The 23530-nt window shown below is 50.5% G+C and overlaps 10 protein-coding genes across 14 annotated transcripts; 5 read left to right on the forward strand and 5 right to left on the reverse strand.

The window, feature by feature from the left end:
- The first annotated feature begins 49 nt into the window (after window positions 1-49).
- On the forward strand, window positions 50-2133 carry LOC9640077 (cell division protein FtsZ homolog 2-1, chloroplastic). Of its 3 annotated transcripts, none has more exons than XR_002992586.1 (8): window positions 50-803; window positions 859-1158; window positions 1215-1305; window positions 1363-1487; window positions 1536-1628; window positions 1689-1745; window positions 1801-1979; window positions 2051-2133. XR_002992586.1 is itself a non-coding variant. In XM_024676527.1 (7 exons), exons 1-7 carry the CDS (start codon window positions 183-185, stop codon window positions 1915-1917), a joined length of 1404 nt encoding a protein of 467 aa, XP_024532295.1. In that variant the 5' UTR covers window positions 50-182; the 3' UTR covers window positions 1918-1986. The 3 variants fall into 3 exon arrangements, 1 of the variants encoding a protein (XP_024532295.1); XR_002992587.1 differs by having other exon boundaries at window positions 2054-2117; XM_024676527.1 differs by lacking the exon at window positions 2051-2133 and having other exon boundaries at window positions 1801-1986.
- A 736-nt stretch (window positions 2134-2869) lies between these two features.
- LOC9642791 (60S ribosomal protein L7a-1) lies at window positions 2870-4178 on the reverse strand. The gene is made up of 7 exons (XM_002971573.2): window positions 4110-4178; window positions 3996-4052; window positions 3732-3936; window positions 3486-3655; window positions 3295-3423; window positions 3145-3237; window positions 2870-3081 (listed from the first exon to the last, which is right to left on the reverse strand). Exons 1-7 carry the CDS (start codon window positions 4110-4112, stop codon window positions 2950-2952), a joined length of 789 nt encoding a protein of 262 aa, XP_002971619.1. The 5' UTR covers window positions 4113-4178; the 3' UTR covers window positions 2870-2949.
- Window positions 4179-4993: 815 nt separating this feature from the next.
- On the reverse strand, window positions 4994-7091 carry LOC9640078 (G2/mitotic-specific cyclin S13-7). Its single transcript, XM_002971574.2, has 7 exons — window positions 6741-7091; window positions 6369-6611; window positions 6048-6269; window positions 5874-5972; window positions 5637-5815; window positions 5361-5558; window positions 4994-5280 (listed from the first exon to the last, which is right to left on the reverse strand). The coding sequence occupies exons 1-6, from the start codon at window positions 6963-6965 to the stop codon at window positions 5405-5407; spliced, it is 1122 nt and encodes a 373-aa protein (XP_002971620.1). The 5' UTR covers window positions 6966-7091; the 3' UTR covers window positions 4994-5280; window positions 5361-5404.
- A 111-nt stretch (window positions 7092-7202) lies between these two features.
- On the reverse strand, window positions 7203-8409 carry LOC9640079 (ras-related protein RABB1c). The gene is made up of 6 exons (XM_002971575.2): window positions 8304-8409; window positions 8086-8225; window positions 7944-8026; window positions 7686-7890; window positions 7501-7569; window positions 7203-7432 (listed from the first exon to the last, which is right to left on the reverse strand). Exons 1-6 carry the CDS (start codon window positions 8347-8349, stop codon window positions 7343-7345), a joined length of 633 nt encoding a protein of 210 aa, XP_002971621.1. The 5' UTR covers window positions 8350-8409; the 3' UTR covers window positions 7203-7342.
- Window positions 8410-8966: 557 nt separating this feature from the next.
- Window positions 8967-10967, forward strand: LOC112346838 (pentatricopeptide repeat-containing protein At4g02750-like). Its single transcript, XM_024676610.1, has 2 exons — window positions 8967-9746; window positions 9840-10967. The coding sequence occupies exons 1-2, from the start codon at window positions 8967-8969 to the stop codon at window positions 10965-10967; spliced, it is 1908 nt and encodes a 635-aa protein (XP_024532378.1).
- A 45-nt stretch (window positions 10968-11012) lies between these two features.
- On the forward strand, window positions 11013-12284 carry LOC9640080 (pantoate--beta-alanine ligase). Its single transcript, XM_002971357.2, has 5 exons — window positions 11013-11294; window positions 11350-11601; window positions 11713-11826; window positions 11879-12010; window positions 12066-12284. The coding sequence occupies exons 1-5, from the start codon at window positions 11046-11048 to the stop codon at window positions 12183-12185; spliced, it is 867 nt and encodes a 288-aa protein (XP_002971403.1). The 5' UTR covers window positions 11013-11045; the 3' UTR covers window positions 12186-12284.
- A 31-nt stretch (window positions 12285-12315) lies between these two features.
- Window positions 12316-14882, reverse strand: LOC9642792 (U-box domain-containing protein 13). Its single transcript, XM_024676295.1, has 4 exons — window positions 14258-14882; window positions 14056-14172; window positions 13585-13995; window positions 12316-13534 (listed from the first exon to the last, which is right to left on the reverse strand). The coding sequence occupies exons 1-4, from the start codon at window positions 14522-14524 to the stop codon at window positions 12449-12451; spliced, it is 1881 nt and encodes a 626-aa protein (XP_024532063.1). The 5' UTR covers window positions 14525-14882; the 3' UTR covers window positions 12316-12448.
- A 206-nt stretch (window positions 14883-15088) lies between these two features.
- Window positions 15089-18874, reverse strand: LOC9640081 (transmembrane E3 ubiquitin-protein ligase 1). The gene is made up of 16 exons (XM_024676457.1): window positions 18225-18874; window positions 18076-18148; window positions 17891-18018; window positions 17709-17827; window positions 17573-17633; window positions 17449-17518; window positions 17290-17358; window positions 17084-17238; window positions 16962-17021; window positions 16816-16909; window positions 16587-16754; window positions 16209-16537; window positions 16012-16152; window positions 15679-15961; window positions 15457-15605; window positions 15089-15248 (listed from the first exon to the last, which is right to left on the reverse strand). Exons 1-14 carry the CDS (start codon window positions 18354-18356, stop codon window positions 15860-15862), a joined length of 1701 nt encoding a protein of 566 aa, XP_024532225.1. The 5' UTR covers window positions 18357-18874; the 3' UTR covers window positions 15089-15248; window positions 15457-15605; window positions 15679-15859.
- Window positions 18875-18907: 33 nt separating this feature from the next.
- Window positions 18908-20386, forward strand: LOC9640082 (aminoacyl tRNA synthase complex-interacting multifunctional protein 1). Of its 3 annotated transcripts, none has more exons than XM_002971358.3 (4): window positions 18908-19395; window positions 19442-19648; window positions 19717-19865; window positions 19910-20386. In XM_002971358.3, the coding sequence occupies exons 1-3, from the start codon at window positions 19009-19011 to the stop codon at window positions 19858-19860; spliced, it is 738 nt and encodes a 245-aa protein (XP_002971404.2). In that variant the 5' UTR covers window positions 18908-19008; the 3' UTR covers window positions 19861-19865; window positions 19910-20386. The 3 variants fall into 3 exon arrangements, with proteins under 3 accessions (XP_002971404.2, XP_024532230.1, XP_024532231.1); XM_024676462.1 differs by having other exon boundaries at window positions 19914-20386; XM_024676463.1 differs by having other exon boundaries at window positions 19921-20386.
- Window positions 20387-20427: 41 nt separating this feature from the next.
- On the forward strand, window positions 20428-23516 carry LOC9642793 (putative diflavin flavoprotein A 6). Its single transcript, XM_002971359.2, has 17 exons — window positions 20428-20545; window positions 20612-20713; window positions 20770-20850; window positions 20914-21139; window positions 21193-21324; window positions 21407-21509; window positions 21568-21673; window positions 21727-21813; window positions 21869-22051; window positions 22102-22199; window positions 22252-22399; window positions 22447-22608; window positions 22657-22785; window positions 22847-22969; window positions 23022-23210; window positions 23270-23359; window positions 23410-23516. Exons 1-17 carry the CDS (start codon window positions 20453-20455, stop codon window positions 23461-23463), a joined length of 2106 nt encoding a protein of 701 aa, XP_002971405.1. The 5' UTR covers window positions 20428-20452; the 3' UTR covers window positions 23464-23516.
- The last annotated feature ends 14 nt before the right edge of the window (window positions 23517-23530 follow it).

Consider the following 23530-nt stretch of genomic DNA (forward strand, 5'->3'; position numbering starts at 1 on the left):
TGAACGATCGCGATGGCAGGATAGATTCCCAGCGGATAAGTTAAAGATTCCTCTTGAAAAGAGGTTTAGGGTTCCTGGGGCGATGGCGGGGAGCTGGAGGCGATCACGCGCCCGCATTTCGTCGAATTGTGGTAGGGATCACGCTGCTGTAGGCTAGAATCTTGTTCGAGAGGTGGATCGTCATGGCTCTTGCGGTAATCTCAGCGTCCTCGTCTTCTCTGCCCGGCACTGACCTCCTTTCTCCAAGAAAATTGGGGGAGCAGGGCACGCAGCTCGCGATCGGCAGTAGAGCCAGGCGTAGGTCTTTGATCGCCAGCAGGAGCAGACCTGCATTCCAATGCTCGTATTCGTCGGCAGCAGCATCCCCGAGCTGGGATCTGGAGTGGGATCGTGATGGGGGTGCTCTGGCGACCTCCAGGTCGGAGTTTTCGTCGCGCGAGCTCGCAAACAGCAGCAGCGGAACGGGAAATTCCTCTACATCGGTCTCCTGGGAAGGAAACTTGGAGATGGAGAGATTTAACGAGGCCAAGATCAAAGTCATTGGAGTGGGCGGTGGTGGATCCAATGCCGTCAACCGGATGGTCCAGAGCGAGATGAAAGGCGTGGAGTTTTGGATCGTCAACACGGACGCACAGGCGATGGCGATGTCGCCGGTTCCAGCGCAAAACAGGCTACAGATTGGACAGAAGCTCACGAGAGGATTGGGTGCTGGTGGAAACCCGGAGATTGGCATGAGCGCCGCGGAAGAAAGCAAAGCCATAGTCGAGGAAGCTGTTCGTGGAGCGGACATGGTGTTCGTCACTGTAAGTTGTGTGTTCTTCCTGTGCTTGCTTGTGCTGATTTCGTCAAGCTTTTCAGGCTGGGATGGGTGGTGGTACTGGCAGTGGAGCGGCTCCAGTGATTGCGGGAGTGGCCAAGGAGCTGGGAGTGCTCACAGTTGGTATTGTTACCACTCCTTTCTCGTTTGAGGGCCGTCGAAGATCGATACAGGCACAAGAGGCAACGGCTCTGCTGAAGAACAATGTGGACACTCTGATCACCATTCCAAACGACAAGCTCTTGACTGCCGTGTCCCAGTCCACGCCTGTGACCGAAGCGTTCAACCTTGCGGATGATATCCTGAGGCAAGGTGTCCGTGGTATTTCGGACATTATAACGGTGATTGAACTTTTCCAAAGTAAAGGTTTCTCGCTAACTTTTGGTTTGTTTTTCAGATCCCTGGACTTGTGAATGTTGATTTCGCGGATGTTCGTGCCATCATGGCCAATGCTGGGTCGTCGCTCATGGGAATTGGAACTGCCACAGGTGCTGCGTCTTGATGCATTGCTGTTTTCTTTCTTAGAGCTAGAGACAAACTTACAGGGAAGTCCAGGGCCAGAGACGCCGCTCTGAATGCCATCCAGTCGCCATTACTCGATGTGGGAATTGAGCGTGCCACTGGCATTGTATGGAACATCACTGGAGGAACCGATATGACCCTGTTTGAGGTACGCTTTAGTTTTCTTCTTTTTATGTTGCAACCATTTCATAAACAGGTGAACGCGGCAGCAGAGGTTATATACGATCTTGTAGACCCGAATGCAAATCTTATATTCGGTGCTGTTGTCGACGATTCCTTCAACGGTCATGTAAGTTTGCTTGCTTCTCGTTGATGCAACATAGGTATCATAATTCCATCCTTTGACCAGGTGAGCATCACACTTATTGCGACTGGATTCAAGTCGCAAGAAGAACCAGACGTGCAAGTAAGTTCTTCGCATCTGCTGCTTTCTAGTGTCCTGATATCTCAAGCTTTGGCAGCAACTCACTCGCCCAAGCCCACGTAGCAAACCTTCCATCGCATCGCCGTTGGGAAACAATGGTGGAGCCACGCTAGAGATTCCTAGCTTCTTGAGGAGACGGGGCCGCACTAGGTAGCAAGCACTGTACCAAGAAAGAAATAATCTCCACCGCCAAATATATACAGCATCAAACATCTCGTAAGTTCTTCGTTCTCTCTTTAGCGATAGTGTTAAGAGTGATTGTATTCTATGCGGGAAAACTACTTTAGAAGATCATGGATCTAGCGATCGTTGGCGTCTACAAAGAAAGAAAGTTAAAACTCGATTGGAAATCTAGACGGAAGTTGCGTGATCCGTGAGCAATCCCAGATCTAGAGCAGTCTCTCCTTGGACATGAACTTTATCAAAAAGTTCTTCCCACTTGAATCTCAGGACGGTTCCATCGATCGCTTGGATCACTTGCGTCTCGGCCGACTTCCTGTCCCGGTAGTACACAACGCAAGGATCTCGCTCGTGCACAACAATCCCCAAAGCAACCTTTGCGCCGCCTCGCTCGCTAACCAGCACCTCCATATCATCGAAAACAGCCCGTGGATCCTCGTTCTTATACACAACTTGCGCCGCCAAGACCACCTTTCGCTCGCTGCTATCTTTCTCCAGCACGGAGACATCCACTTGCTGGCAGCGATCGTCGCCAATCTCCATCAATCCCCCCTGAGAGAGCGAGACCTGGCGATTCCTGCCGAGGAACACGATCCCCAGCCGCTGGAATTCCAGTTGCAGCTTGGCGGAGAGCCAGCACCTTACCTGTTCGTGATGATCCGTGTTATCGGCCTGGATCCACAGCGATCCAGACTTCCACAGCATGTTTCGCTTGTATGCTCGGGTCTCCATGTACATCTTGAGAAATCTATCCCTGGGCACTCCATCCGTTACAAAAACTGGCCCTTCGTTGTCCCCAATCCTCTCCAGTGCAGCATCCATGGCATCGATCCACGCTTGGATGTCTGCATCATTCCTGGGTTCTCCCATCGTTGGAAAAGGTTGGTAGATTCCAATCTTGGAAGAACCCTAATCATAAATCATAGTAGACCATATTAGGGTTTTAGATTTAGCTTCAAAAAAGGTGGTGGACAAAAAAGTACGTGCCAAAGTTATATTTTCTTCTCTAGGACATTCTCTGGGCAGCTTCCTTGGCCATTAGCCTCTCCTTGGCTTTGAGCTTGGCCTGGGACTTGACACCCATGACGCCACCGCCCCACTGCTTCCGGAACTCGTCGAAGCGATCGTTGAAGTTGGCCTGTTTGGAGCACGAAGAAGTGGTGATGAGGATCACAGCAAAACGAGAGAAAAAGATCCAGACCTTGACGCTCTCGACGATCTTGCTGAACTCGTGCTTGTCCTCGTTCTTCACGGATGTGAGGCACAGGCAGGTAGCAGTCTTAGAGTGAACGATCTGAGACGGAAGAGTGTGAGAAACTGGAGTGCTAGAAACCGGGAGAAGACCACTCACCGCACCGAGCCGAGCCTTGCCCTTGACAATCGCGTATGGAACGCCCATCTTTCTGCACAGGGCCGGCAGCCAAAGCACGAGCTCGATCGGCTCCACATCATGGGCGATCACAACCAGCTGCGCTTTACCCTGTGGAGGAAAAAAACGAAGAACGATGTGAAGGGAGGAGTAAAAAACGAGAAAACTCCTACCTGCTCGATGAGGTAAGTTACGTGATTCAGTCCATACTTGACGACCAAAGGCTTCTTCGAATCGATCGCCTTTCTCTCTTTCTCAGCCTCGGCTCTCTTGAGCAGCCTCTCCTTCTTGGCGGCCTTGTCCTCGGGCCTGTACTTCAGTAGCATCTTAAACAGTGAGGTAGCTGACGACCAAAACAGAAGAACGAAGATCAATCCACGAGAGCTAGAGAAAAGAGGAAGATTGCAGTAAAATCTCACCCATATGCTTGTCAAGAGTCTTCGTGAACTGGTTGAGCGTCGGCGGAACCTTCAATCGGAGGTTGAGGACACGCTTCTGCCTCTGGATCCTCACATACTTTGGCCATTTGACGAAGCGGTGGAGATCCTTCTTGGGCGGCAGAGCACCACCGATGCCAAATTGCTTCGGTCTCCTGTCGAACAGCGGATTTGAAACCTTCTCCGCCTATACAGCCCGAGAAGAAAACCCTCAGCGCCAGCAAAATCACCATCCTCTCGACTCACCTTCTTCTTCTCAGGCGCCGCCGCCACGGCCGATTTCCCTCCTGCCCGCTTTGGAGCCTGCATTGCCAGCGTAAGAAATGCGAGCTAGGACCGATTCGATCGCACTGAGCTTACCATAGGATCGCGCCTCGCCTACTCGCTCCGACGCCGCTAGGGTTCCTCACTCTCGGCGGCTTAGGGTTCTAGCAAATCTATCAATATCCAACGGCTGCTAGGCCACCACGTGTACTGCTTTCTGGCATACACGTGGCACGTCGCTTTGCCTGCGTGGCGACCGTTGGCGCGTGATGTGGCCTTCTCGCAGCTCTAAAATCCCGCGCGATGGCCGGGGATGAGAAGAAGGGCGAGGAGCGCAAGCCGGTCATCGCCAACGCGTGGACGACGCGCAACGAGGCAACGTGCAAGCTCGTGAGGGAGCTCTCCATCGTAAGTCTAGATCTCTCGCCAAAACCCCTGTAAAACCCTGCAGCAGTGATCGTCCGGGAAATCCCCTTCCCGGATCGATCGATCCTCGCGCTTGCAGAATCTCTGGAAGAAGCACAATGCCGGCTACGTGATCCCCAAGCGGCAACCCATCAGCTTCACGCACGAGAATTTCCAGTACAAGCCAGAACTGGTCATCGCTTCTCCCCCAATTATCCTAGCTTATTTCTCGCTTTCAATCGATCGATTGGATCAATCATCCGATCCGATCGATCGAAAGCTCTTCTTACCAGTGCGATCCATCGTCTATCTTTCAGCTTGACAAGAAATCCTACGAGTTCCACCGGCGGAGGGACAGCTTCACAGAGTACGCCGAGGCTGCCGCGCGTGAAAAGAACATCTTTGGAAATAAGAACAAAGCTCCTCCTGCCAAGAAGAAAGGCGGCGGTAGCAGCGGCAAAGGAGCGGCGGGAGCAGCGGCGGTGCCTTCATCATCCAACGCCACTATTCCTCCTCCACCACCAGCGGCGGCGCCACCAGCGGCGCCACCACCACCACCATAGCCAATCTCTCTCTTTCTTTGCGAACAAATAAGATAGATTTAAATAGCTTTTAAAAATGACAATCAATGTCGATGGCCTCCATGCTCTCTCTCTTTGCGAGCGCTCAAGGGACTGTAAAGATTTCTCTCAATGATCTTCTTTCTCTCACTCTATCATCTATGATCTATCTCTCTCTACTTACAGCAGCAAGCCAGTAGCTTAGCAGCGCGGCTTCTCCTCTTCTTTTCTTTTGTTCTTCGTTTGAGCTTTCCTCCTCTCTCGTTCGCGTGTGACGACTTTTCGAGCGTTGTCTGTCACCACTGTCGCAAACATTACCGTTAAAAAGGAATGCTCTCAAACGTCTTTCGATCTAACAAAAAAAATCCAGAGAGAGAGTTACCTCACTTGTGTGACTGGGGGAGCTTTCCTTCCTTTAACTTAGCCTCATTGCGGGAGCAGCAGTAGCGATTTCGGGGGCGTCAATGCGGCCACCGTCCCAAACTTCGTGTGCAAGTACTTCCTTCCCACCACGGACAAGTGCTCCTCGGGAGTCTTGGAGACTTTCTGGTGGAAGCGTGCCATATGCGTGGCGCATTCCCTGTAGTAAGTAACAAACAGAGAACCACTTCTAAGAACTCGAAAAAGAGAGAGACACCGGCAGGGCGAAGAGAAGTACCTGATTTGATCCTCTGTGTAGCCCGAGTGGCGCTGGAGCGCTGAGGTCCAGGCCGGGGATTTCTCCAGGCAGCATTGAGCCGCGTACACGGCAGCGGCAGCTAGCATCGATGGAGGGTACTTGAGCATCACGTACTCCGTAAGGCAGAGCTCCACAAAGAAGAAGGCGAGCAAGTTCATCTGTTCATTGCAAGTGAGCCAGAGCTTTCGAGTTTGCCTGGAAGAAAGACCAATTCACCTGTCGGTCGGAGGCAGCTGCTTTGAGAAATCGCACCACGAATACGTAAGGCGTCGGGACAGTCAGGTTGAAACGCAGCGTGTTGAGCATCTTCTTTTCCTGAGATGAAGAACAAGAAAAGAAGAAAAGAAGAGTTCAGGAAGCAGATCTAAAGCCAAATTCTCGAGTACGTACCATGGACAGTAATTGATCATCGGTGTAGGCATCATCGGAAATAAATACAAAGTCGCCAACCACAGGGGCCCAGACTTCCTCGTACTTGGCCGCGATAAGCATCGAAGTCACTCCGACGAGCTGGAGATACTTTCTCGAGACTTGCTGTAGCGAGAGGTAGCGGTCGATGATGTTGATCGTGAGGTAGAGTGTTTCCGGCATGAGCTTAAACTTGAGATGGACCTGCGAAGAACAAGAAAAGCCATCACGCCATGAGATCTCTATCACAGTTCTATCACAACAAAGAAGAACAAAGAACGAGAGAGTAGAGTTTTCACACACCTCGATCAACCAGTCGACGAGTATCGCGCGCATCTTATCGTTGATCTCCGGTTGCTGCTTCATATACTCGGGCGCCGCACAGCTCTGTACCTCGGCCTTGCGATAGAAGCTATAGATATCCTCGACGTAGTCCGTGACCGCCAATTGATTCCCCACGTCGTGCTCGTCGATGTTTGGAAGAGGCTCCTCGGCGACGGGCGTAGAGGTAGCGTCCACCATCTCCGCGTCGAATCCGCATGCTGCCTGCCAAGGAAAAACGAGGAATCGATCAAGCATTGATCCAGCAAAACCACGAAGGAAAAAATTCCAGTGCAGAAAGGAAACGAAGAAGATCCATGGAAGGAAACGATGCGACAAAGGAAATTAGCATACCTCGCTACGAGCAGTGAGCTGCGCTGTGAGCGTCGGCTCCTTTTCCTTCCGGATAGGCAGCGTCGGGACCGGGGGCTTCACTGCCGCGGCGCCGGCGCCAGCGGCCTTGATTGCTTGCGCCCGGCGCCTGGTGAGCGGCGGCTTGCTCAGCTCCGCGCCTTGCTGCGGCGGAGGCCGCACGAGATTGCCGATGTCGCCAAGAGCTCGCCGGCTTCGCGTCTGCATCTTCTTTGCCTGATCGATCGATGGATGGGAGCCCTGGCTATGGCGAGAGAGAGAGAGAGAAACGAGGAGGAGCCCTAGAACACACACAATAGAATTATAAGCTCGGACCACTGTGAACGGCCACAAGTAAATTGTAGCCGTTGCCGGGAGAATATTCATCTACGGCACTCTGACGAAATGTTCCTTCCAGTGACAGAATATGCCAGTATGGGTTGCTTTACATGGTTAAGAAAGATATAGGAAAGACCATCACGATAAAGCTTTGTACAGGAGGAATAGCGCCAAGAATTATTCAACAGTCTATCTATCTTGTGAGTCGTTTGATCCCAAAGAATTTTTCTTTTTTCTCTCTTGGTTGATAGCTTGATCTTTCGTTTTTAGCTGCAGCATCCTCCACTCTGGGGTCCCGAGCTATCTCCTCTGTGGCCGGGATGATTTGGCAGAACTCCAATCTTAATGCCCGACGCCTGGAACAAGCAAATCGCCATGAGCGACCGAGAAAACGAGAGAGAAACAAAGGAGGAGCGTCATTCACCTCGTTTGAGACGTCAAACACGCCCTCTTCGATCTTCTGGTGGATCTTGGAAGCTGTGTTGATGAAAGCCTGCAAAGTGGAAGGAAGAGAAGATTTTCAGTGGATTGGATTTTATAGATCATCTGGAAGAACTTCTATGATCTAGAAGAACTTCTCCGTCTTGGAAGAATGGAATCCCCACGTACCTCTTCAACGTTCTGGGCAGTCTTGGCCGAAGTCTCCATGAAGATAAGTCCGTGCTCCTTTGCGAATTGCTCCCCTTCTTCCGTGCTCACTGCTCGTCTGTGCGCCAGATCGGCCTTGTTTCCAATCAGCATGATGGTCATGTTGGAGTTTGCGTGCTGCCGAGCGTCCTCCAGCCAGCTGGCGAGATGGTTGAAAGTCTCTCGCCTGTATCACACTTCATGAGCAAGAACAAACTTAAAACTTGGAAGAACTTTTACCTGGTAATGTCGTACACAAGCAAGGCACCGGCGGCGCCACGGTAGTACGACCTGGTGATCGATCTAAACGACTCCTGGCCTGCCTATAGCAAGGGAAATGTAGGAGAGTAAAATTCTACCCTCTCAGCAAGAAGCCACTTACTGTGTCCCAGATTTGGAGCTTGATGGGCTTGTTATCGATTGTGATCATCCGCGCCCCAAACTCCACGCCAATTGTGAGATCGTGAACCGGCTGGAATCGCTTGTCCGTGAATTGGAGCAGCAAGCACGACTTCCCGACCCCTGGCAGAAGAGGATTTTGAGAATTCCACACCGAAATCCCGCGAGAACAAGAGCGCGGGGACGAAATTCGATCCATACCGGTATCGCCGATGATGATGTACTTGAAGAGGTAAGCATACGACATTGTGGAGAGATCGCGCTCACTCTAGCTCCCGGATCTTCCTTCTTTTCTAAAAACCTAATGGCTAGCCCTAAAACGCCAGTGACACTATATATACGCTTACGTGTACTTTAAATAAAAATTCTGACTCACGCCGCGTAGACACGTGTCAGACATGTCTTGACGTGTCGCTGTCCTAAGACAATACCGTTGAATATGCCTTAGAGATGCTTCGTTCTCCTCCCAGCTCCGTCGAGGAGCTCGCGGAATCCATCCGGCAATGCGGGCGTTCCAGGGATCTCGCGCAGGCGCGCCGCCTCCACGCCATAATCGCCGCCAGCGAGCGCCACCGATCCAACATCTACCTTGCCAATCTCCTCCTCCAGGCCTACGGCAAGTGCAAGGCAGCCGTCGCCGCGCGCGCCCTCTTCGATTCCATCGAGACCCCCAATTCCTTTACCTGGAATTCGATGATCCAAGCTTATGCCGAGAACGGGCATCTTGCCGATGCCAAGGAACTCTTCGATCGCGTCCCCGTCCCGGACGCCGTCACGTATGGAACCATAATCAAAGCTTACGCGCAAGATGGCCATCTCGCGGAAGCTCAAGAACTCTTCAAGAGCATGCCACAACCCGATGTCATGTCCCACAACATGATGATCACGCTGCTTGCCCAGAAGGGTCATTTGCGAGCCTCTCGAGATTTGTTCGACAAGATGCCCGAAAAGAGCGTCGTGTCGTGGAACGCGCTGGTGGCGGCTTACGCAAACGCCGGAGAAACCGACGAGGCTGTGAGAATGTTCGAGAGAATTCCGAGGCCGAATCGCATTTCGTGGAACACTGTTCTTCAGGCATATGCCCAGAGTGGGCATCTGAAGGAGGCAAAGTCGGTGTTTGATCGGATGCCCGAGAGGGATATCATCTCCTGGACGACGATCCTGATGTGCTACGCAGAGAACGGCCACCCCAACGAGGCCGAGATGATGTTTCGAAAGATGCCCGAGCACAGCGTCGTGGTGTGGAATGGGATGATCACGGCCTACGCTCTAAACGGGCAGATGAGCGAGGCCAAGAGCCTCTTTGATTCGGTGCCCAGCCGTGATGTTGTATCATGGAACACGCTCATGGCCGGTTTCGCCGATCTCGGCCATGCCGATCGAGCGAAGAAGGCCTTCGACGCGATGCCGCAGAGGAATGTGGTGTCCTGGACGACGATGATCGTGGTTTCTGGCGACACCGGCGATCTCACGGCTGCCAAGAGCGTCTTTAACTCAATGCCGGAGTGGAACGTCGTCTCTTGGAACGCGCTGCTCCAGGGCTATGCCCAAAACTCCACCATCGCTGGAACGAAGAAGCTCTTTGATACCATGCCCGGGAAGGACGTGATTTCGTACACCGCGATTGTGGGAGCTTACTCCCAGGCCGGGGATTTGGATGCCGCCAAGGCGGCGTTTGACAAGATGCCCGAGCACAGCATGGTCTCGTGGAACGCGATGATGGGCGCGTATGCCCAGAACGGGCATATGGAGAGCGCCAAAAGAATGTTTGAGCTCATGCCACAGCGGGACCTCGTCTCGTGGACCGCGCTGACCGCCGCGTATTGTCAACGTGGGGAGTTGACCGCCGCCAAGGGGCTGTACGACAAGATGCCGGAGCAGAATGTCGTGTCGCGCGCGACAATGCTGTCGGCGTATGGGGAATCGGGGGACATGGAGACCGCGAAAGCGGTGTTTGACGGCATGCCGGAGAGGGATCTTGTCGCCTGGAATGCGATGATGTCGGCTTATGCCCAAAATGGGCATCTGGAGTCCGCGCAGAGTGTGTTTCAGGAGATGCCCGACAGGGATGTTGTGTCGTGGAACACAATGGTGAGCATGTATGCCGACAAGGGGTTGCAAGCGGACGCGAAGCAGACGTTTGACTGTATCCCGCAGCCGAATGTTGTGTCGTGGAATACGATGCTGGTCGCATATGCCCAGGCCGGGCATATGCATGACGCGCTGGCGGCGTTTAACGCGATGCCTGTTCATGACTCCGTGTCCTGGACGGTGATGCTTGCGGGGCTTGCGCAAAACGGGCGGATCGAGCAGGCCAAGTCGATGTTTCTCTCGATGCCGGAGCAGGACACTGTGGCGTGGAATGCGATGATCACGGTGCTCGCGCACAACGGGCATGGAGATTACGCGCTGGAGCTCTTCGACGCGATGAAACTCTGGGGGATCAAGGCGAGCGAGATCACCTTCTTGAGTGTTCTAGTGGCTTGCAGCCATGTCGGACTGGTGGAAGTCGGCGTGGGGCATTTCGTGTCAATGGTGTTTGACTTTGGGCTGGGTGCGTGGAGGGAGCACTACTCGTGCATGGTGGATGTCTATGGTCGATCCGGGAAGCTGGAGCTGGCGGAGGATTTGCTGGGAGCTATGCCGTTTATGCCGGATGAGATCGCATGGGGATCGCTGCTGGGAGCTTGCAAGGTTCACAACGATGTGGAGAGAGGGAAGCGTGTGTTCCAGCAGGCCTTGGAGATGGACCCCGAGAACTCGGCCACGTACATGACGGTCGCTAGTATCTTTCGTGAAAGATCCTCTCCGGTTGGAAGAATATTCCAAGCGCCAAAGAGAATAAAAGGGGGAAAGATGCTCTAAATTTGAATATTCTTTAAAATATACTCTGAATATGCTCGTTTTAAAATCCTGAGCTCAGGGTTTAAGAATTAGGGTTCTATGGCGATCGTGAGGGAGAAGGGGGCGATGCGGCAGTGGTCGAGGTCCCAGCGCCAATGCGGCCAGCGGATCGCGCTGGTGCCGACGATGGGATTCCTACACCAAGGTCATCTGTCGCTGGTGGCCGAGGCGAGGCTGCGAGCGGACAAAGTGGTGGTGTCGATTTATGTGAATCCCGGGCAATTTGCTCCCGGGGAGGATCTGGATGTGTATCCCCGCGATTTCGATAGCGATGTCGAGAAGCTCAAGGTGGATTATCATCTCTCTTGGATTTCTTTCTTACTTGCTTTTCTTTTTGGAGCAGCCACTTGGCGTGGACATCATTTTCAATCCACACGACTTGTATGTCCGAGAGTCACCCGAGAAGAATCGTGAGTCCGGCCACGAGACTTGGATCCGGGTGGAGAACTTGGAAAGGCCTCTTTGCGGTGGAAGCCGTCCATTGTTCTTCAGGGGTGTTGCTACCGTGGTGTCGAAGCTCCTCAACATTGTGGAGCCGGACGTGGTCGTGTTTGGCAAGAAGGATTACCAACAATGGCGAGTCCTGGCTCGAATGGTAAGCTCTTTCATTTTCTTTTCTTCCATTCATTTCTTCGTTTTCCTGCATTCCTTTCGTCGTTTTGTTTTCTCAGTTGAAGCTCATTTTGATAGATTTGCCTTAACTTAGGTGAGGGATTTAGACTTTGGAGTGGAGGTGATCGGCTGCCCGCTTGTACGAGAAGCTGATGGCCTTGCAATGAGCTCCCGGAACGTTAGACTCACCGCCACCGAAAGAAAAAATGTAAAGTTCTTTGTGACTCTTCTAACTACTAATCTCTCTTTCTTTGGCTCAGGCTTTGGCAATTTTCCATTCGCTAAAGAGGGCCGAAGAGCTTGTGAGATCTGGCGAGACGGATTCCAGTGTTCTTATAGAACAGGCAGTGACTGCCATCAGCAATGCAGGTGGCAAAGTGGATTATGCAAGCGTAAGATTTATAAATTTGCTTGGCTGTTCAATTCTTCTATTGTTTTTGTGCTTAGATCGTCGACCAAGAAACGCTGAAAAGTGTTGATAAAATTACGAAGCCATCAGTGTTTGCAATTACTGCATGGTTTGGTAGTGTTCGTCTCTTAGACAATGTTGAGCTTTCTAATAACTGAGGAGTGAAAATATAGAGGGGCATACACGTCCAAAAGGTGGCGGATTTTCCCAGGTCAAACAGTAGCATAAGCTTTGTTAATACTATAAATACTTTTTTTAACAGGTGGACTTTCACATTAACAGTGTAAATATCGTAGCCATGCAGGCAATCGTTACACGTCCAAAAGGTGGCAACTCGCAAGCCCTGGCAGTCAATCCAGGTCAAACAATAGTCAAAAAGTGTCAAAGAGCTGGATCTCGTAGAAGAAGAATCGTGGATGAGCTATGAACAGCGATGGTGTTGCTGTTGGTGCTGGTGCTTGCTCGACAGCTCCAGCAGCGCGTTGGCCTTCCTCCTGGCTCTCGCAGTCCCATTCTGTGCGAGCTCCGCCAGCGCCTCCGCCGCTCCCAGCTCCAGCGCCGCCACCAGATGGCTCGAATCGTTGACACCCAAGGCATAGAGCAGCGCCGCCGCGTTCTCTCTGTTCCTGGGCGACCCCGTCTTGATCAGCTCCACCAGCACCGGCACCGCCCCGGACTGCCCGATCGCCAGCCGCCCCTCCGGGTGCGTCGCCAGTATCGCGAGGATGGTGAGCGACTCGTCCACCATCGCCATGCTTTGGTTGACGAGCAAGTCCATGAGGTGGGGGACGACGCCGGATCGCACAGCTCGGGCCTTGTTGCTCTGGTAGATCGAGAGGTTGAAGAGGGCGGTGGCCGCGTCCTTCTTCCCCCTGGCGCTTCCATCCCGGAGCAACTCCACCAGCGCCGGGATCGCCCCCGAGGCGCCGATGGTGATCTTGTTCTCGTCCACCACCGAGAGGCTGAAGAGCGTCGCGGCGGCGTTCTCCCTGGCCTCCATGCTGCCCGACTTGAGCACCTCCACGATGGGATCGATGGCCCCGAGCATGACGATGGGGCCTTTGTTGTTGTCGTTGATGGAGAGGTTGAGGAGAGCCGTGACTGCGTGTTCTTGCGTCCGGAGGTCCTTGGTTGCGAGGAGATTCACCAGGTGACGGAGCGCTCCGGCCTCGGCTATGCAGTCTCGGTTCTCGGCGCTTTTCTTCGCGAGCAGCCGGATCTCCCCTGCAGCGGCCCTCTGTAAGTCGGGCTGGCCACTCGCGAGCTTTTGGACGAGCCCGTCGATGGTTGCTCGCTCCGGGAAAGAAGAGTTCTCGGCCGCGCAGCTCTTTCGGCTGGTCCCCATCCTCTGAGGGACGTCCACGCCATTGCTCTCGCACCACTGGGAGATGAGGCTCTTTAGCACGAAGTTTGACGTGAGCACCTGATGGGGAAGAACTTGCTGTGTCTTGGGACAGGTTTTATGGCCCGTGTCAAGCCACTTCTGGATGCTTGCTCGTTCATAAGTCTGCAAGCATGCTTATGAGAAGAGAGAAGAAAGAAAACGTGAAAGCGAACCTGTCCAGTAGCCACGATCACGGGATCCTTCATGAGCTCCAAGGATATGGGACAGCGAAAATCATCAGGTATTACAGCGAGGGTTGACGCATCCGTGCGCGCCATCTGACTAGAGAGATCTTCTGGAGCAGCAGTGTTGTCGGGCGTTTGGATAGAGCTGAGCAGCTGAAGAGCTCTCTTTACTCTCTCATCAATCCCGTTCTCTCCCTTCACTTTATGGAAAGCTTGACTTTCCTTTCGTACCTCCGCGGAAGTTTTGAGATTCAAACCTTCCGCCAGCCTGCGCAATGCCGACTGGTCCACCTCCTCAGGAGTGCCGGATATAACACTGAGGAGATCGTCGTGCAGCCGGGCTTCAAGGGTGTTGGCACAGATCTTTGCCCTCTTGAGCTGGGAATGAAGAAGCTGGACCTGAGAAAAAAAAATTACAGCGATGAGGAGAACAAGCTCACAACTCGTATGCTAGAATACCTGTTCGCAGACTTCGTCTGAAACATCCAGCTTCTCCAGCGACAAATGATCCAGAGACCCAGCTAAAAGTCTCGCGATCTCGAGAAACCTCTTAGTCAGTGTCTCCCTCTCGAGTACCTAGGCATAAAGAAAGAGAACCAACAAACGAAAAAATCAATCTTTTGCTAGACATGGAATTCGCGAAAGATCTCTTCGTACGTACCAGGTACAGCTTGGGTCCCGCTTGACACAAGGAAACCAGCTGCTTTGCCTTGAGAGTTGCCGTTAGAAGACCATTCACAGCATCGTCGGGGAGGGAATGGTGCTTGAGCTCGCGGATTTCCTCGAGCAATGGCAGCATCAATCTGAGCCTCCTCACGAGCTGGGAGCACTCCCTCTTGTAGAGCTTCGTCCGGCCCCCAATCCATGCCACGGCATTGACGACCTTGATAAGCTCCTCGGCGGAGCCGCGCTGCTGCTGCTCTGCCATTGCCCACCCTCCCGAGCCGGGGAAAGACTAGCTAAGCTTCTTCATGACCTAGCTCGCCCAGATCTGCGTGCTCGCAGCTGGAACCGCTGGAATCCCCGCAACAACCTCCCTCACAGATAGAATCGGGGCTAGAATCACTGAAATCCCATTCTCCGGAGCTAGAATCGACTAGAAACCGCGGCGCCTGACCTGGAAATCGCTGGAATCGCATTCGCGCGGGGAAAGAAGCTGCATTGCCGCTGACAGTGGCGTCAAGACGCGGCCGTGGCGGATCGTCGAGGAGAAGAGCAGGGATTCGATGCAAAGCGCGGGGACAAAGCGCTGGACAGCGGAGAACAAAACGCACAGAGAGCTCTCCTCTTTGAAATAAAATGGGCCCATGGTCATGGCCATGACCACAATGACGTCACGGCCCATGTGGCATATGCTGGCATATGCTAATTTTTATGGATTTTCCAGTACGTGGTTTCTATTGCGGGGAATGTCCAAATAGTGGCAGCATGGTTTTTTAATCTTGTACATCCTGGATCTTATCACCAAACAAGTTGATAGATACAAACAATGTGAAAGTTGCTTCTTTCTTTACGATTTTTTCTTTTAAGCGAATGATTGGTCGAGCCAGGACGGAGGGGATCCATTCGCAATCGCAAAGAGACCACTGCCATCTTACTTTAAGAACATTTGGCGTTGAAAAGGCACTGGATTGGAGCTAAAACCATAGCTTCTGAGATCATCAATAGCACAGCATTAGAACGGTCGCGACTGAAACTTCCAAACCACCAGACAACGATCGATGGTCGTCGGGTCAGGGCTCGAAGACGAAAGAGAGCTAGAGCTATGACTCCCTAGAGCTACAAATCTAGTAAAACTTCCACGGAAAAAAAATAAAAAATGAGATGGAGATGGGGAAAAAAACAAAAAAAACCACTGACTTGAAATGCTTGCCTTGTACTCGGAGAGGACGATTCGATTCGAGAGACCCGGCTGAGTGAAAACACTCGTTTTGATGAGGTAAGCTTGTCTGCCCGCTACAAATATTTCACTTAATTGCCTGTTGCCTGTTCGTGTGCCCGTGTCAGTCCTGAGAAAGAAAAAAGAAAAAAAACGGAAGAAGAATTACAAAGCATAACAACATAAAACAAAAGAGAACCAACCTTTCAAATGCGTTTCTCGCCTGAGACAAAAAGGGAAAAAAAAAGGAAGCGAGATAGATAGATAGAGATCGAGAAAATAAATTCCATCTATCTATCTATCTATCTATCTATCGTCTCACCAACTACAGCACTCCTTACCTCACGAAAGTCAAGCACATACCAGAGCGAAAGAAATTTTATATTACAGCGGAGGTAAAGATCGACGACAAGTTGGACATTCCATTTTGATGTCCATCCATCGCTGGAGACAGCCAGAGTGAAAAACATGGTCGCAAGGCGTAACCTGAAGAAACGAAGTGAAGCCTGAGACTGCGCAGAACTTGAATGCCTTACCATGCAATCGGAAGAGCGTTGTCCAATATCTACAGCAGCCATACAAATAACACAGTCCACAACCATGTTGTCACCATTAAGTCCAATCTGCAAAGCTGTTCGATCGATCCTTCGGAAGTAGCTGTACTTCTCCGGAAGAAACTGGCGATTGAAAACACCAACTTTTAGTCTAGAAAAACAGATGAAAAAGTAAGCACCTTTCGTGGAATGAACCAGCGCGATCCCAAGTAATGTTGAAGCAACAAGAAAAACGCTTGGAGTAGCAAGAAGGATGAAATACCGATACACCATCCAACATCAACCTCAATGCGCATAAAATTTCTCGGACAGCCAAATGCGTAGAGAGGTATAGCTAGCCGGGTCAATGTGATCCCAAGAATATAGTGAGGATGAAGAGGCTTTCGTGAATCACGAGCAACGTTTGCAACGATTTGAGGTATCCAAAACGCGTAGAAAACGACCAAAATATATCTCAGCATGGAATGAAGCTCATACATTATGAGAATTCCTCCAAGAAGAAATCCATCTGCAACACCAGTCGTCATTTCCAAATTCAGAAGTAAGCGCTGACGTACAGAACCGAGAATACAAGACAGACAGCTCGCGCCTCATGGCTTCCCATCCTTCTCCGGATGTGGCCGGCCTCCGCGCTTTCCAGATAGCTAGTAGATAGCGCATCTCAAAAATCGAAAATATAACAAACTTGAAGAATGCGGCGGTCGCAAAAGCATTGAACAGTGACTCTGCAAAAGTTATACAGATACTAAACCCAGCAACATAAACAAAATAGAACGACTTGCGTACCTACAAGGATCCCTGCAGTCAGATGAAGCAGACACAAGTACGCATCCATGATAGCTTGTTGACCGATCATTAAAAGAGATACTTTTGCAGCACCCTGTCAAACAATACATGACTATCTGTCTAACGTACTTGGAAAGATTTCATACCGATTGCGTACTGCTGTGCTCCATCTGCCTTATCAAGAAAAGAACCTGCAAGAAGGAGATCTAAAGGCATCTCGTCAAGGATAGCAGCTGCATCAGGTAAACAGCAAAGGAATGAAGGATACAAAAGTGACCATCAACGTGTAATTGACGGCCTTGGTATAGTACGCCTCAACATTTACAGAAGTTGCGTTGATCGCTATCGACGGAAAGCATTCGCCCTCGTCTTCGATCATTGGGCTCTCTATGGATCCACGCATTTGGTATGCATGGTGGTCGTCTGTAAGATTAAAGTTAAGTCTCATGTCTACATAAGAAAAATAAAAAATACCTGCGATAGCACTGACGATTTGCGTTGACAAATGCACTTTGCATGTTTTGCTCATTTCCATTACAGCACCTAAACCTCAACAGTGAGCCAACCAGAACAACCGAGTGCCGGAAACAATCATATATCGAAACCACAATGCTCCCTAATATCTATAATTACCATTTCTCTTCCTGGTATGAGGATGAGATCTAGGAGATTCTTGTAGAACCTGCAGCGAGAAAATGCCGAGCTGAATGAAATTCAGCCCATAAGTACCTTATACAGCTTCACATTCAGACGTTACCAGATGGTAGGGATTTGATGGAAACGAGTCGTCCACTTTCAGAAAGTCTGCTTCAGATGCACTGCAAACACCGATTAAGGTGAAGTCTCACCCAAAGGAACAACCAGAAAAGAAAAAAGCAAAAAAAAAAACGCACCTGCTTAAAACCATCCGTAATTGCCGAAATGGCCACACATACACTCCTTCCATTCGCATTTGAAGTAGCTGAGGATCATTTCCTTTCACGTACATCCCGTCCCATAACAGAATATGACCCTGCCGAAATGCCGACAATCAGTCAAAGCCGTTTCGTATATGAAGAGAGCGCTAACGAGAAACCTGGACGTAGTGTACACCATGTATTTCCGTTGTGGAACTAGAAAGCTCGACCACAAACGTTCCCATCGAGTTTTGAAAGTCTGGGAATCGAACGCTACCATTTTCTGGATTCTGTGTTCGCCATATCCCTGCACAAACTTGCCGTCAAAAACGAGATCTCCAGTATTATCCAACGAAAAAAGTACCCTTGTAAGACCCGGAAACATTAAGCATTGGAAACGGACCAATTGAAAGCTCGTTTCCTTCTCCAGGGAGATCCTGGAACGAACAAAAGAGAGAAGAAAAGACTCCATCAAAACAACTGGAAGAAAGGAAGTCTACCAAATAAACGAACCTGTTGGAGCCAGGATGAATTCTCGTGATGAACATCCTTGTCTTTCAAGAGCCGGAGAGCTCCTGATTGTCCCCATAGACTGCAAACTAAAAGACTGGAAAGAACCAGCCGGATTGAGCAGCCTATCACCATTCCCGACGCCCTCTCAGTGGGATCATCGCTTACAACCTTCTTCTGGAGGAATTCTCATCACGCAGCCTGCCCCTAGCCTAGAACTGCCGTTTGGACGAAACCATGAGGCCACTGTTTATCTCTGACTTGTCCGCCAGTATCATACCCTAGAAGAAGCCTGCTGACGTTGATTGCAATGGGCTGCCAGCCACGATGAACTCACCCACCAGCAGCTGGATTGGATCGCTATGTCGCGAAGGAAAAGAGAAAAAAATTCGCGATTATGCACGGCGATGGCGACGGACCGCTCGCCAAATGGCCAGCGGCGCAGGCGATGCCAAAATTTCGATCCAATCCCTGGTGTCCTGGAAGTAGAATCAAGGCGATCGCGACGCAAACCTGGAACGCAGGGATTGGAATTGCATTGCCGCGCCGATTCGATCGACGCAGAGCCGCGCTTGCTCCAATCCGGGGAGGAGACGAGCGCAAGAACGATGGCAAACCCTGGCGATTGCGCGCCCTAAATATAGGACCCCGGGAGAACGATGGAGGAGCGAAGTGGGATATTTCTTTCGTGAACCCCGCATTATCTTTACTTGGATAAAAACCGCGGTGAAAGGAAAAGCCATCCCACACTAGTGCCACGTGTCCAGTTTCTAGAGGTGTTGTAGCTATGGCGGCATTGGGAGGAGCGTCGTGTATTGCGCGCCACGCGAGATTAGGTCTTCTCGCTCCAGCGATCCGGGGCAGGGTTTCGGTGAAATCTCGCTCGATCTGCAAGATCCGTGGATTCTTTTGCTCGAATTCGTCCTCAGAGGTAGCGCCAGCGCCAGCGCCAACGGAATCAGCAGCTCCTGTTGTGGAATCAGGAGCTCGGGCCGCGGAATCGGAGGGTAATGGCGTGGATGCGTTGGATATCAGGGTAGGGAGGATCGTCAAGGCTTGGAAGCATCCGGAAGCCGATTCTTTGTATGTGGAGGAAGTGGACATGGCGGAGGAGTCCGGGCCACGGACGATTTGTAGCGGGCTTGTGAACTACGTGCCGGAAGATGAGCTCCAGGTAAGGTACATTTCTTTAGCATTCCTAAAAGGAAGAATTTTGTCAGGGAAAGCTTGTGGCTGTTCTTGCGAATCTCAAGCCTCGAAACATGAAAGGGGTGAAATCCAATGGGATGCTCTTGGCGGCCTCGGACAAAGCTCACGAGAACGTCGAGCTTGTTATTCCTCCCGAAGGGTCTGTTCCTGGAGAGCGAATCTGGTTTGGATCCGAGGACCAGAAATCCTCCCAGGCTCCTGCTGCTACTCCCAACCAGGTACATTGGATTGTTTTCTATCATAGAACATTAGCATCCCATTGGTTCTTATGTTCTTCCTTGTGTAGCTCCAAAAGAAGAAACTTTGGGAAGCTCTTCAACCAAAGCTGACAACCGGCGAAGATCTGGTCGTGTACTTCGAAGGCCAGCCAATGCGAACCTCTGCCGGTGTTGTTACATCGAGATCGCTCATCGGAGCGAATGTTTCGTGAAATCGGTATGCCATCTTTTTGTTCTCTGTCCTTATTTTGCAAACTTCAGGCAGGAAAAAGATCGCACAGCCTGTTTGTTCTTGGCGTCACGGGCTTGTGTGAACTGCAAAGATCATCGCTGGCAAGATCTCCGGCACAACGTTCTTGGATCTGGGTGTGATCAGCTTCTCGCGAGTCGAATTCGAGCTGATCATCAATCTGCGATGTCGTCAGGCTGACATGGAACTCTCAACAGGCTGCTCGATCACGACTTCATGGTGGTTATCGTCCCGGTGATGAGAGTAGCGTTCCCGATGATCGTGGAAATCACACCAAATCCACCATATCTCAGATTTTGCCAAGCTCTCAAGAAGAAGTCTGCTTCCATGGATTTTCAAGGAGGGGCTGCAAGATCAGATCCAAGGGGCAGAGCTTTTTTTTTTTGCAGGAAGCGATCGTTACTATGGTTTTAGCAACTGGAATCGTTCTGTAGCGTTACTTTCCCGCGCTTTGGCCATAAGAGCCCTAATTTTCCAATATGGTCAAATCCTGGCCGTGCATTTCTCTTTTCTCTCTTATCCGATAAAGAGGGTTTTTGGTTCTCGTCTCGGCGATGGCCGCCGTCTCCTCCCAGGCGCTACACAATGCCAGGCTTCTATCATGTCCGCAAGCGTCGCCGTTGCTGTCGCGGCCAAGATCGGTTGAGGTGAGCGAAATATTTCGATCCCGCAAGAGGAGGAGCGCATGAATTCTTTCGTTTCTTTCGGCGCAGGCGCAGCAGCAGCACAGTAGGAAACTCTCGCGCGTTTGTGTCCGTGCGACCAAGGCTGTCGTCTCAGCTCCGGCTCAGGAGCCAGCTCCTCTCGAATCGAAGGTATTTGGATCGCTAAGAAAAAAAAATTCATCCACTAAAGCTCGGCTGTGATATAGAAAACATACTTGAGATTGGTACAACTAACCGACGACACGTTCAGCTTGAGAGATCAAAGCCTAGAGCGGCTCAAGTTTGAGGTAATTGGTGTCTCTTTAATTTTCCCATCTTTCCGACTGTGAAAGCTAATGTGGAAGTTATAGGTGGAGTATGGTTTGAAGGCTGGCACCACCGACAACTCGTATATTATCAAAGGCCAAAGTTGCACAGCACTGATTGATGTACCTGACCAAACATTCACGAAAGGTCACGTTGATGCTCTGGCTCAAGCCATCAGCATGGAGAGCTTAAAGTACCTTGTGCTTGGTCACATAAGTCCCAAACGACTGCAGACGCTGATCGCAATAGGCGACGCTATTCCTGAAAATGGTTAGTGGTTGTTATTTTTGATTTGGATCGTAATGAAGCCGTGGGACTTGCAGCTCTTCCCTTGCAGGTGTATTGCTCCAATCCAGCTGCAGTCCAGCTTACGTCGTCTCTGCCAGAAGAATACAAGGCTAAAGTGCTGTCCATCAATGTTGTAAAGTCCGGCGAGACTTTAGACCTTGGAAATGGTCAGTATCTTCCTCACTGCTCACCTTTATTTTTTGCTTTTGTAATTTCAGTTCTACTACTCAGTAGAAAACTAACCAACAGGCCACGAGTTGCAGTTTATTCTCACGCCAACGCCAAGGTGGCCCGATGGGATGTGCACATACGACCCTTCTAGTCAGCTTTTGTTCACCCAGAAGCTTTTCAGGTATGGCATTACCAGTATGACAAGTTTCATGGGGCGCATCTGTAGCGTGTTGTTGCAGTGCACACATTTGCACAGATACCGATTTTGATGTTGGAGGATGGGAAGTTTTTGGAGAGCACTGGAGATTTTTTTATGAGTGCATGCTCGGACCAGTTTCAAAACAGGTATTGATCGTGCTTTTATATATGTATTCAAACTGAATCTTGGAGAACTATAGGCTGATGCTGCTCTTCGAAAACTTCCGATTGTGGCACAGTTTTCACCACCAAGCTATGCTGGTAAAGCAGGTGTTGACGTTATAAAGGTGAGCGCTTTTCGAAACATTTTGCACGTTGTAAGCTTTGTTCTTTGGTTACCAGGCAGACATACAATATGTCCTGTCTGGTTTATTGAGTCCTCTGAATCTTTCAATCGGCGCCTCTGCTGTATTGGCCAAGACCACAACTGATTCAAATAAAGAGCTAGTTGTGTCTGCAATCTGCCCACTTCATGGGCCTATCGTTCGCTCATCAGTCACGGAACTTGTTAGGGAATACCGGGCGGTAAGATTTGTGAGGGAAATCTGTTGGGAACTCACTCGGTTGTTTTATAGTGGACACAAGAAAAAATTAAACAGATTGACGATGGCCTAATAGCTGTCATATATGCTTCTGCTTATGGAAATACGGCTGCTCTTGCTCAGGCCATCAGGTAAATACTAACTGTCCACATCTCTCTTGTGATTAGCTTGTTTATTTTGCAGCCGTGGAATCTCTAAGGCTGGCCTTGGAGTCGAAAGTTTGAATACGGAAGATTGTGGAATAGAAGAAGTTAGTGCTTTGGTTCGACGTTCTAATGCTTTTGTTATCGGGAGTCCCACCCTTGCTGGTCACATGCCTACTCCAATTCAGGTTAATATGTTCTCTTGTCAATTTCTATTGTCTAACTCTTACTGTAGAATGCTCTGGGAGCAATTCTAAGCGATACCACTGCAAGAACAAAACCATGTGGTGTTTTCGGATCATTTGGATGGAGTGGAGAAGCAGTTGACGAAATGGAGCAGAAACTAAAGGATGCTGGATTCTCATTTGCTTTCCCGGCTATCCGATGCAAATTCAAGGTATGAGTTCCTAGCTCTCCAGTTCTCTTAGCTTGTTGGAAACTGCAGCCCACGGAGGCAACTCTTCAGACATGCGAAGAAAGCGGCACAGACATTGCGCAGACCGTGAAACGGGCAAAGCTCAAAACCAAAGAGTCTGTTGCACAACAATATGTATTGGCATCTTCTGTGGAGCAGGTCTTCTTGTTTTTTTTTTTCTAGACTTTGCTTTACGGTAATCTTACATTTCCTTTATCAGGCCGCTGGAAGAGTTGTTGGTGCATTATGTGTTTTGTCTGCAAGAAATGGTGATGCCGAAAGCGCTATGCTTGCGTCATGGGTCAGCCAAGCAAGCTTTCTGCCCCCGGGTCTCACTGTAGCGGTAAGTAAAGAATGTGTTTCAAAGTTTTCACGCTTAATTAGTCGTTTTGTAGGTTGCAAAAGAAAGAGCGGTGGAAAGCTTGGTACTCCCAGGAGCCAGCTTTGTACTAAATGTACTCGGGCAAGGGAAATCCAGCGCTATCAGCCGGCAGCTTTTGAAGCCATTCAAGCCCGGTGAGCCTCGGTTTGGTGCACTCGAAACAAAGGAGGCCAGCAATGGTGGTAAAATTTTGACGGATGCGGTAAAGCTAAATTTCGTGTTAATGTCCGATAGCCTTTTTAATCTCTTTATTTTGTACAGATCGCATGGCTAGAATGCACGGTGCAAAGTCGAATGGAAGCTGGAGACCATTGGTTGCTCTACGCAGTTGTGGAGAATGGCGAGTTACAGGTCTCATAATTTTGCGTTTGCGTTTTCGTGCGTAACCTGTTCCATTGCAGGATGCTAAGAGTCTGACTGCTGTTCACCATCGTAAGACGGGTTCGCGCTACTAACCCCGTAGTTTGTTTTACAGGCCGTTTTTAATATTAAATATGGTTCCCGCGATTTTATGCTGCCGCG

Source organism: Selaginella moellendorffii, unplaced genomic scaffold (genome assembly GCF_000143415.4).
Source record: "Selaginella moellendorffii unplaced genomic scaffold, v1.0 SELMOscaffold_17, whole genome shotgun sequence".
Taxonomy (NCBI): Eukaryota; Viridiplantae; Streptophyta; class Lycopodiopsida; order Selaginellales; family Selaginellaceae; genus Selaginella; species Selaginella moellendorffii.

What these genes read in the sequence shown, in the direction of transcription:
- LOC9640080 (XM_002971357.2), top strand. Translation starts at nt 11,046, where the DNA reads ATGGCGATCGTGAGGGAGAAGGGGGCGATGCGGCAGTGGTCGAGGTCC. An exon ending in GCGATGTCGAGAAGCTCAAG is followed by an intron (nt 11,295 to 11,349) that starts GTGGATTATCAT and finishes TTTTTGGAGCAG; the next exon opens with CCACTTGGCGTGGACATCAT. An exon ending in CCGCCACCGAAAGAAAAAAT is followed by an intron (nt 11,827 to 11,878) that starts GTAAAGTTCTTT and finishes TCTTTGGCTCAG; the next exon opens with GCTTTGGCAATTTTCCATTC.
- LOC112346838 (XM_024676610.1), top strand. Translation starts at nt 8,967, where the DNA reads ATGTCCCACAACATGATGATCACGCTGCTTGCCCAGAAGGGTCATTTG. An exon ending in TTGTGGGAGCTTACTCCCAG is followed by an intron (nt 9,747 to 9,839) that starts GCCGGGGATTTG and finishes GCGTATGCCCAG; the next exon opens with AACGGGCATATGGAGAGCGC.
- LOC9640079 (XM_002971575.2), bottom strand. Translation starts at nt 8,349, where the DNA reads ATGTCGTATGCTTACCTCTTCAAGTACATCATCATCGGCGATACCG. An exon ending in CATCATCATCGGCGATACCG is followed by an intron (nt 8,226 to 8,303) that starts GTATGGATCGAA and finishes CTCTTCTGCCAG; the next exon opens with GGGTCGGGAAGTCGTGCTTG. An exon ending in TGTTTGACGTCTCAAACGAG is followed by an intron (nt 7,433 to 7,500) that starts GTGAATGACGCT and finishes TGCTTGTTCCAG; the next exon opens with GCGTCGGGCATTAAGATTGG.
- LOC9640077 (XM_024676527.1), top strand. Translation starts at nt 183, where the DNA reads ATGGCTCTTGCGGTAATCTCAGCGTCCTCGTCTTCTCTGCCCGGCACT. An exon ending in CCGATATGACCCTGTTTGAG is followed by an intron (nt 1,488 to 1,535) that starts GTACGCTTTAGT and finishes TTTCATAAACAG; the next exon opens with GTGAACGCGGCAGCAGAGGT. An exon ending in ACGATTCCTTCAACGGTCAT is followed by an intron (nt 1,629 to 1,688) that starts GTAAGTTTGCTT and finishes TCCTTTGACCAG; the next exon opens with GTGAGCATCACACTTATTGC.
- LOC9642791 (XM_002971573.2), bottom strand. An exon ending in GACTCTTGACAAGCATATGG is followed by an intron (nt 3,656 to 3,731) that starts GTGAGATTTTAC and finishes TTTGGTCGTCAG; the next exon opens with CTACCTCACTGTTTAAGATG. An exon ending in TAACTTACCTCATCGAGCAG is followed by an intron (nt 3,424 to 3,485) that starts GTAGGAGTTTTC and finishes TTTCCTCCACAG; the next exon opens with GGTAAAGCGCAGCTGGTTGT.
- LOC9640078 (XM_002971574.2), bottom strand. Translation starts at nt 6,965, where the DNA reads ATGCAGACGCGAAGCCGGCGAGCTCTTGGCGACATCGGCAATCTCGTG. An exon ending in ATGATCAATTACTGTCCATG is followed by an intron (nt 5,973 to 6,047) that starts GTACGTACTCGA and finishes TCTTCATCTCAG; the next exon opens with GAAAAGAAGATGCTCAACAC. An exon ending in TACACAGAGGATCAAATCAG is followed by an intron (nt 5,559 to 5,636) that starts GTACTTCTCTTC and finishes TACTTACTACAG; the next exon opens with GGAATGCGCCACGCATATGG.
- LOC9640082 (XM_002971358.3), top strand. Translation starts at nt 19,009, where the DNA reads ATGGCGGCATTGGGAGGAGCGTCGTGTATTGCGCGCCACGCGAGATTA. An exon ending in TGCCGGAAGATGAGCTCCAG is followed by an intron (nt 19,396 to 19,441) that starts GTAAGGTACATT and finishes GAATTTTGTCAG; the next exon opens with GGAAAGCTTGTGGCTGTTCT. An exon ending in CTGCTGCTACTCCCAACCAG is followed by an intron (nt 19,649 to 19,716) that starts GTACATTGGATT and finishes TTCCTTGTGTAG; the next exon opens with CTCCAAAAGAAGAAACTTTG.
- LOC9640081 (XM_024676457.1), bottom strand. Translation starts at nt 18,356, where the DNA reads ATGGTGATAGGCTGCTCAATCCGGCTGGTTCTTTCCAGTCTTTTAGTT. An exon ending in TGTTTCCGGGTCTTACAAGG is followed by an intron (nt 18,019 to 18,075) that starts GTACTTTTTTCG and finishes AAGTTTGTGCAG; the next exon opens with GGATATGGCGAACACAGAAT. An exon ending in GACTGCAGGGATCCTTGTAG is followed by an intron (nt 16,755 to 16,815) that starts GTACGCAAGTCG and finishes TAACTTTTGCAG; the next exon opens with AGTCACTGTTCAATGCTTTT.
- LOC9642792 (XM_024676295.1), bottom strand. Translation starts at nt 14,524, where the DNA reads ATGGCAGAGCAGCAGCAGCGCGGCTCCGCCGAGGAGCTTATCAAGGTC. An exon ending in CGGGACCCAAGCTGTACCTG is followed by an intron (nt 14,173 to 14,257) that starts GTACGTACGAAG and finishes CTTTATGCCTAG; the next exon opens with GTACTCGAGAGGGAGACACT. An exon ending in CAGACGAAGTCTGCGAACAG is followed by an intron (nt 13,996 to 14,055) that starts GTATTCTAGCAT and finishes TTTTTTTCTCAG; the next exon opens with GTCCAGCTTCTTCATTCCCA.
- LOC9642793 (XM_002971359.2), top strand. Translation starts at nt 20,453, where the DNA reads ATGGCCGCCGTCTCCTCCCAGGCGCTACACAATGCCAGGCTTCTATCA. An exon ending in GCTCTTGCTCAGGCCATCAG is followed by an intron (nt 22,200 to 22,251) that starts GTAAATACTAAC and finishes TTTATTTTGCAG; the next exon opens with CCGTGGAATCTCTAAGGCTG. An exon ending in CCCCGGGTCTCACTGTAGCG is followed by an intron (nt 22,970 to 23,021) that starts GTAAGTAAAGAA and finishes GTCGTTTTGTAG; the next exon opens with GTTGCAAAAGAAAGAGCGGT.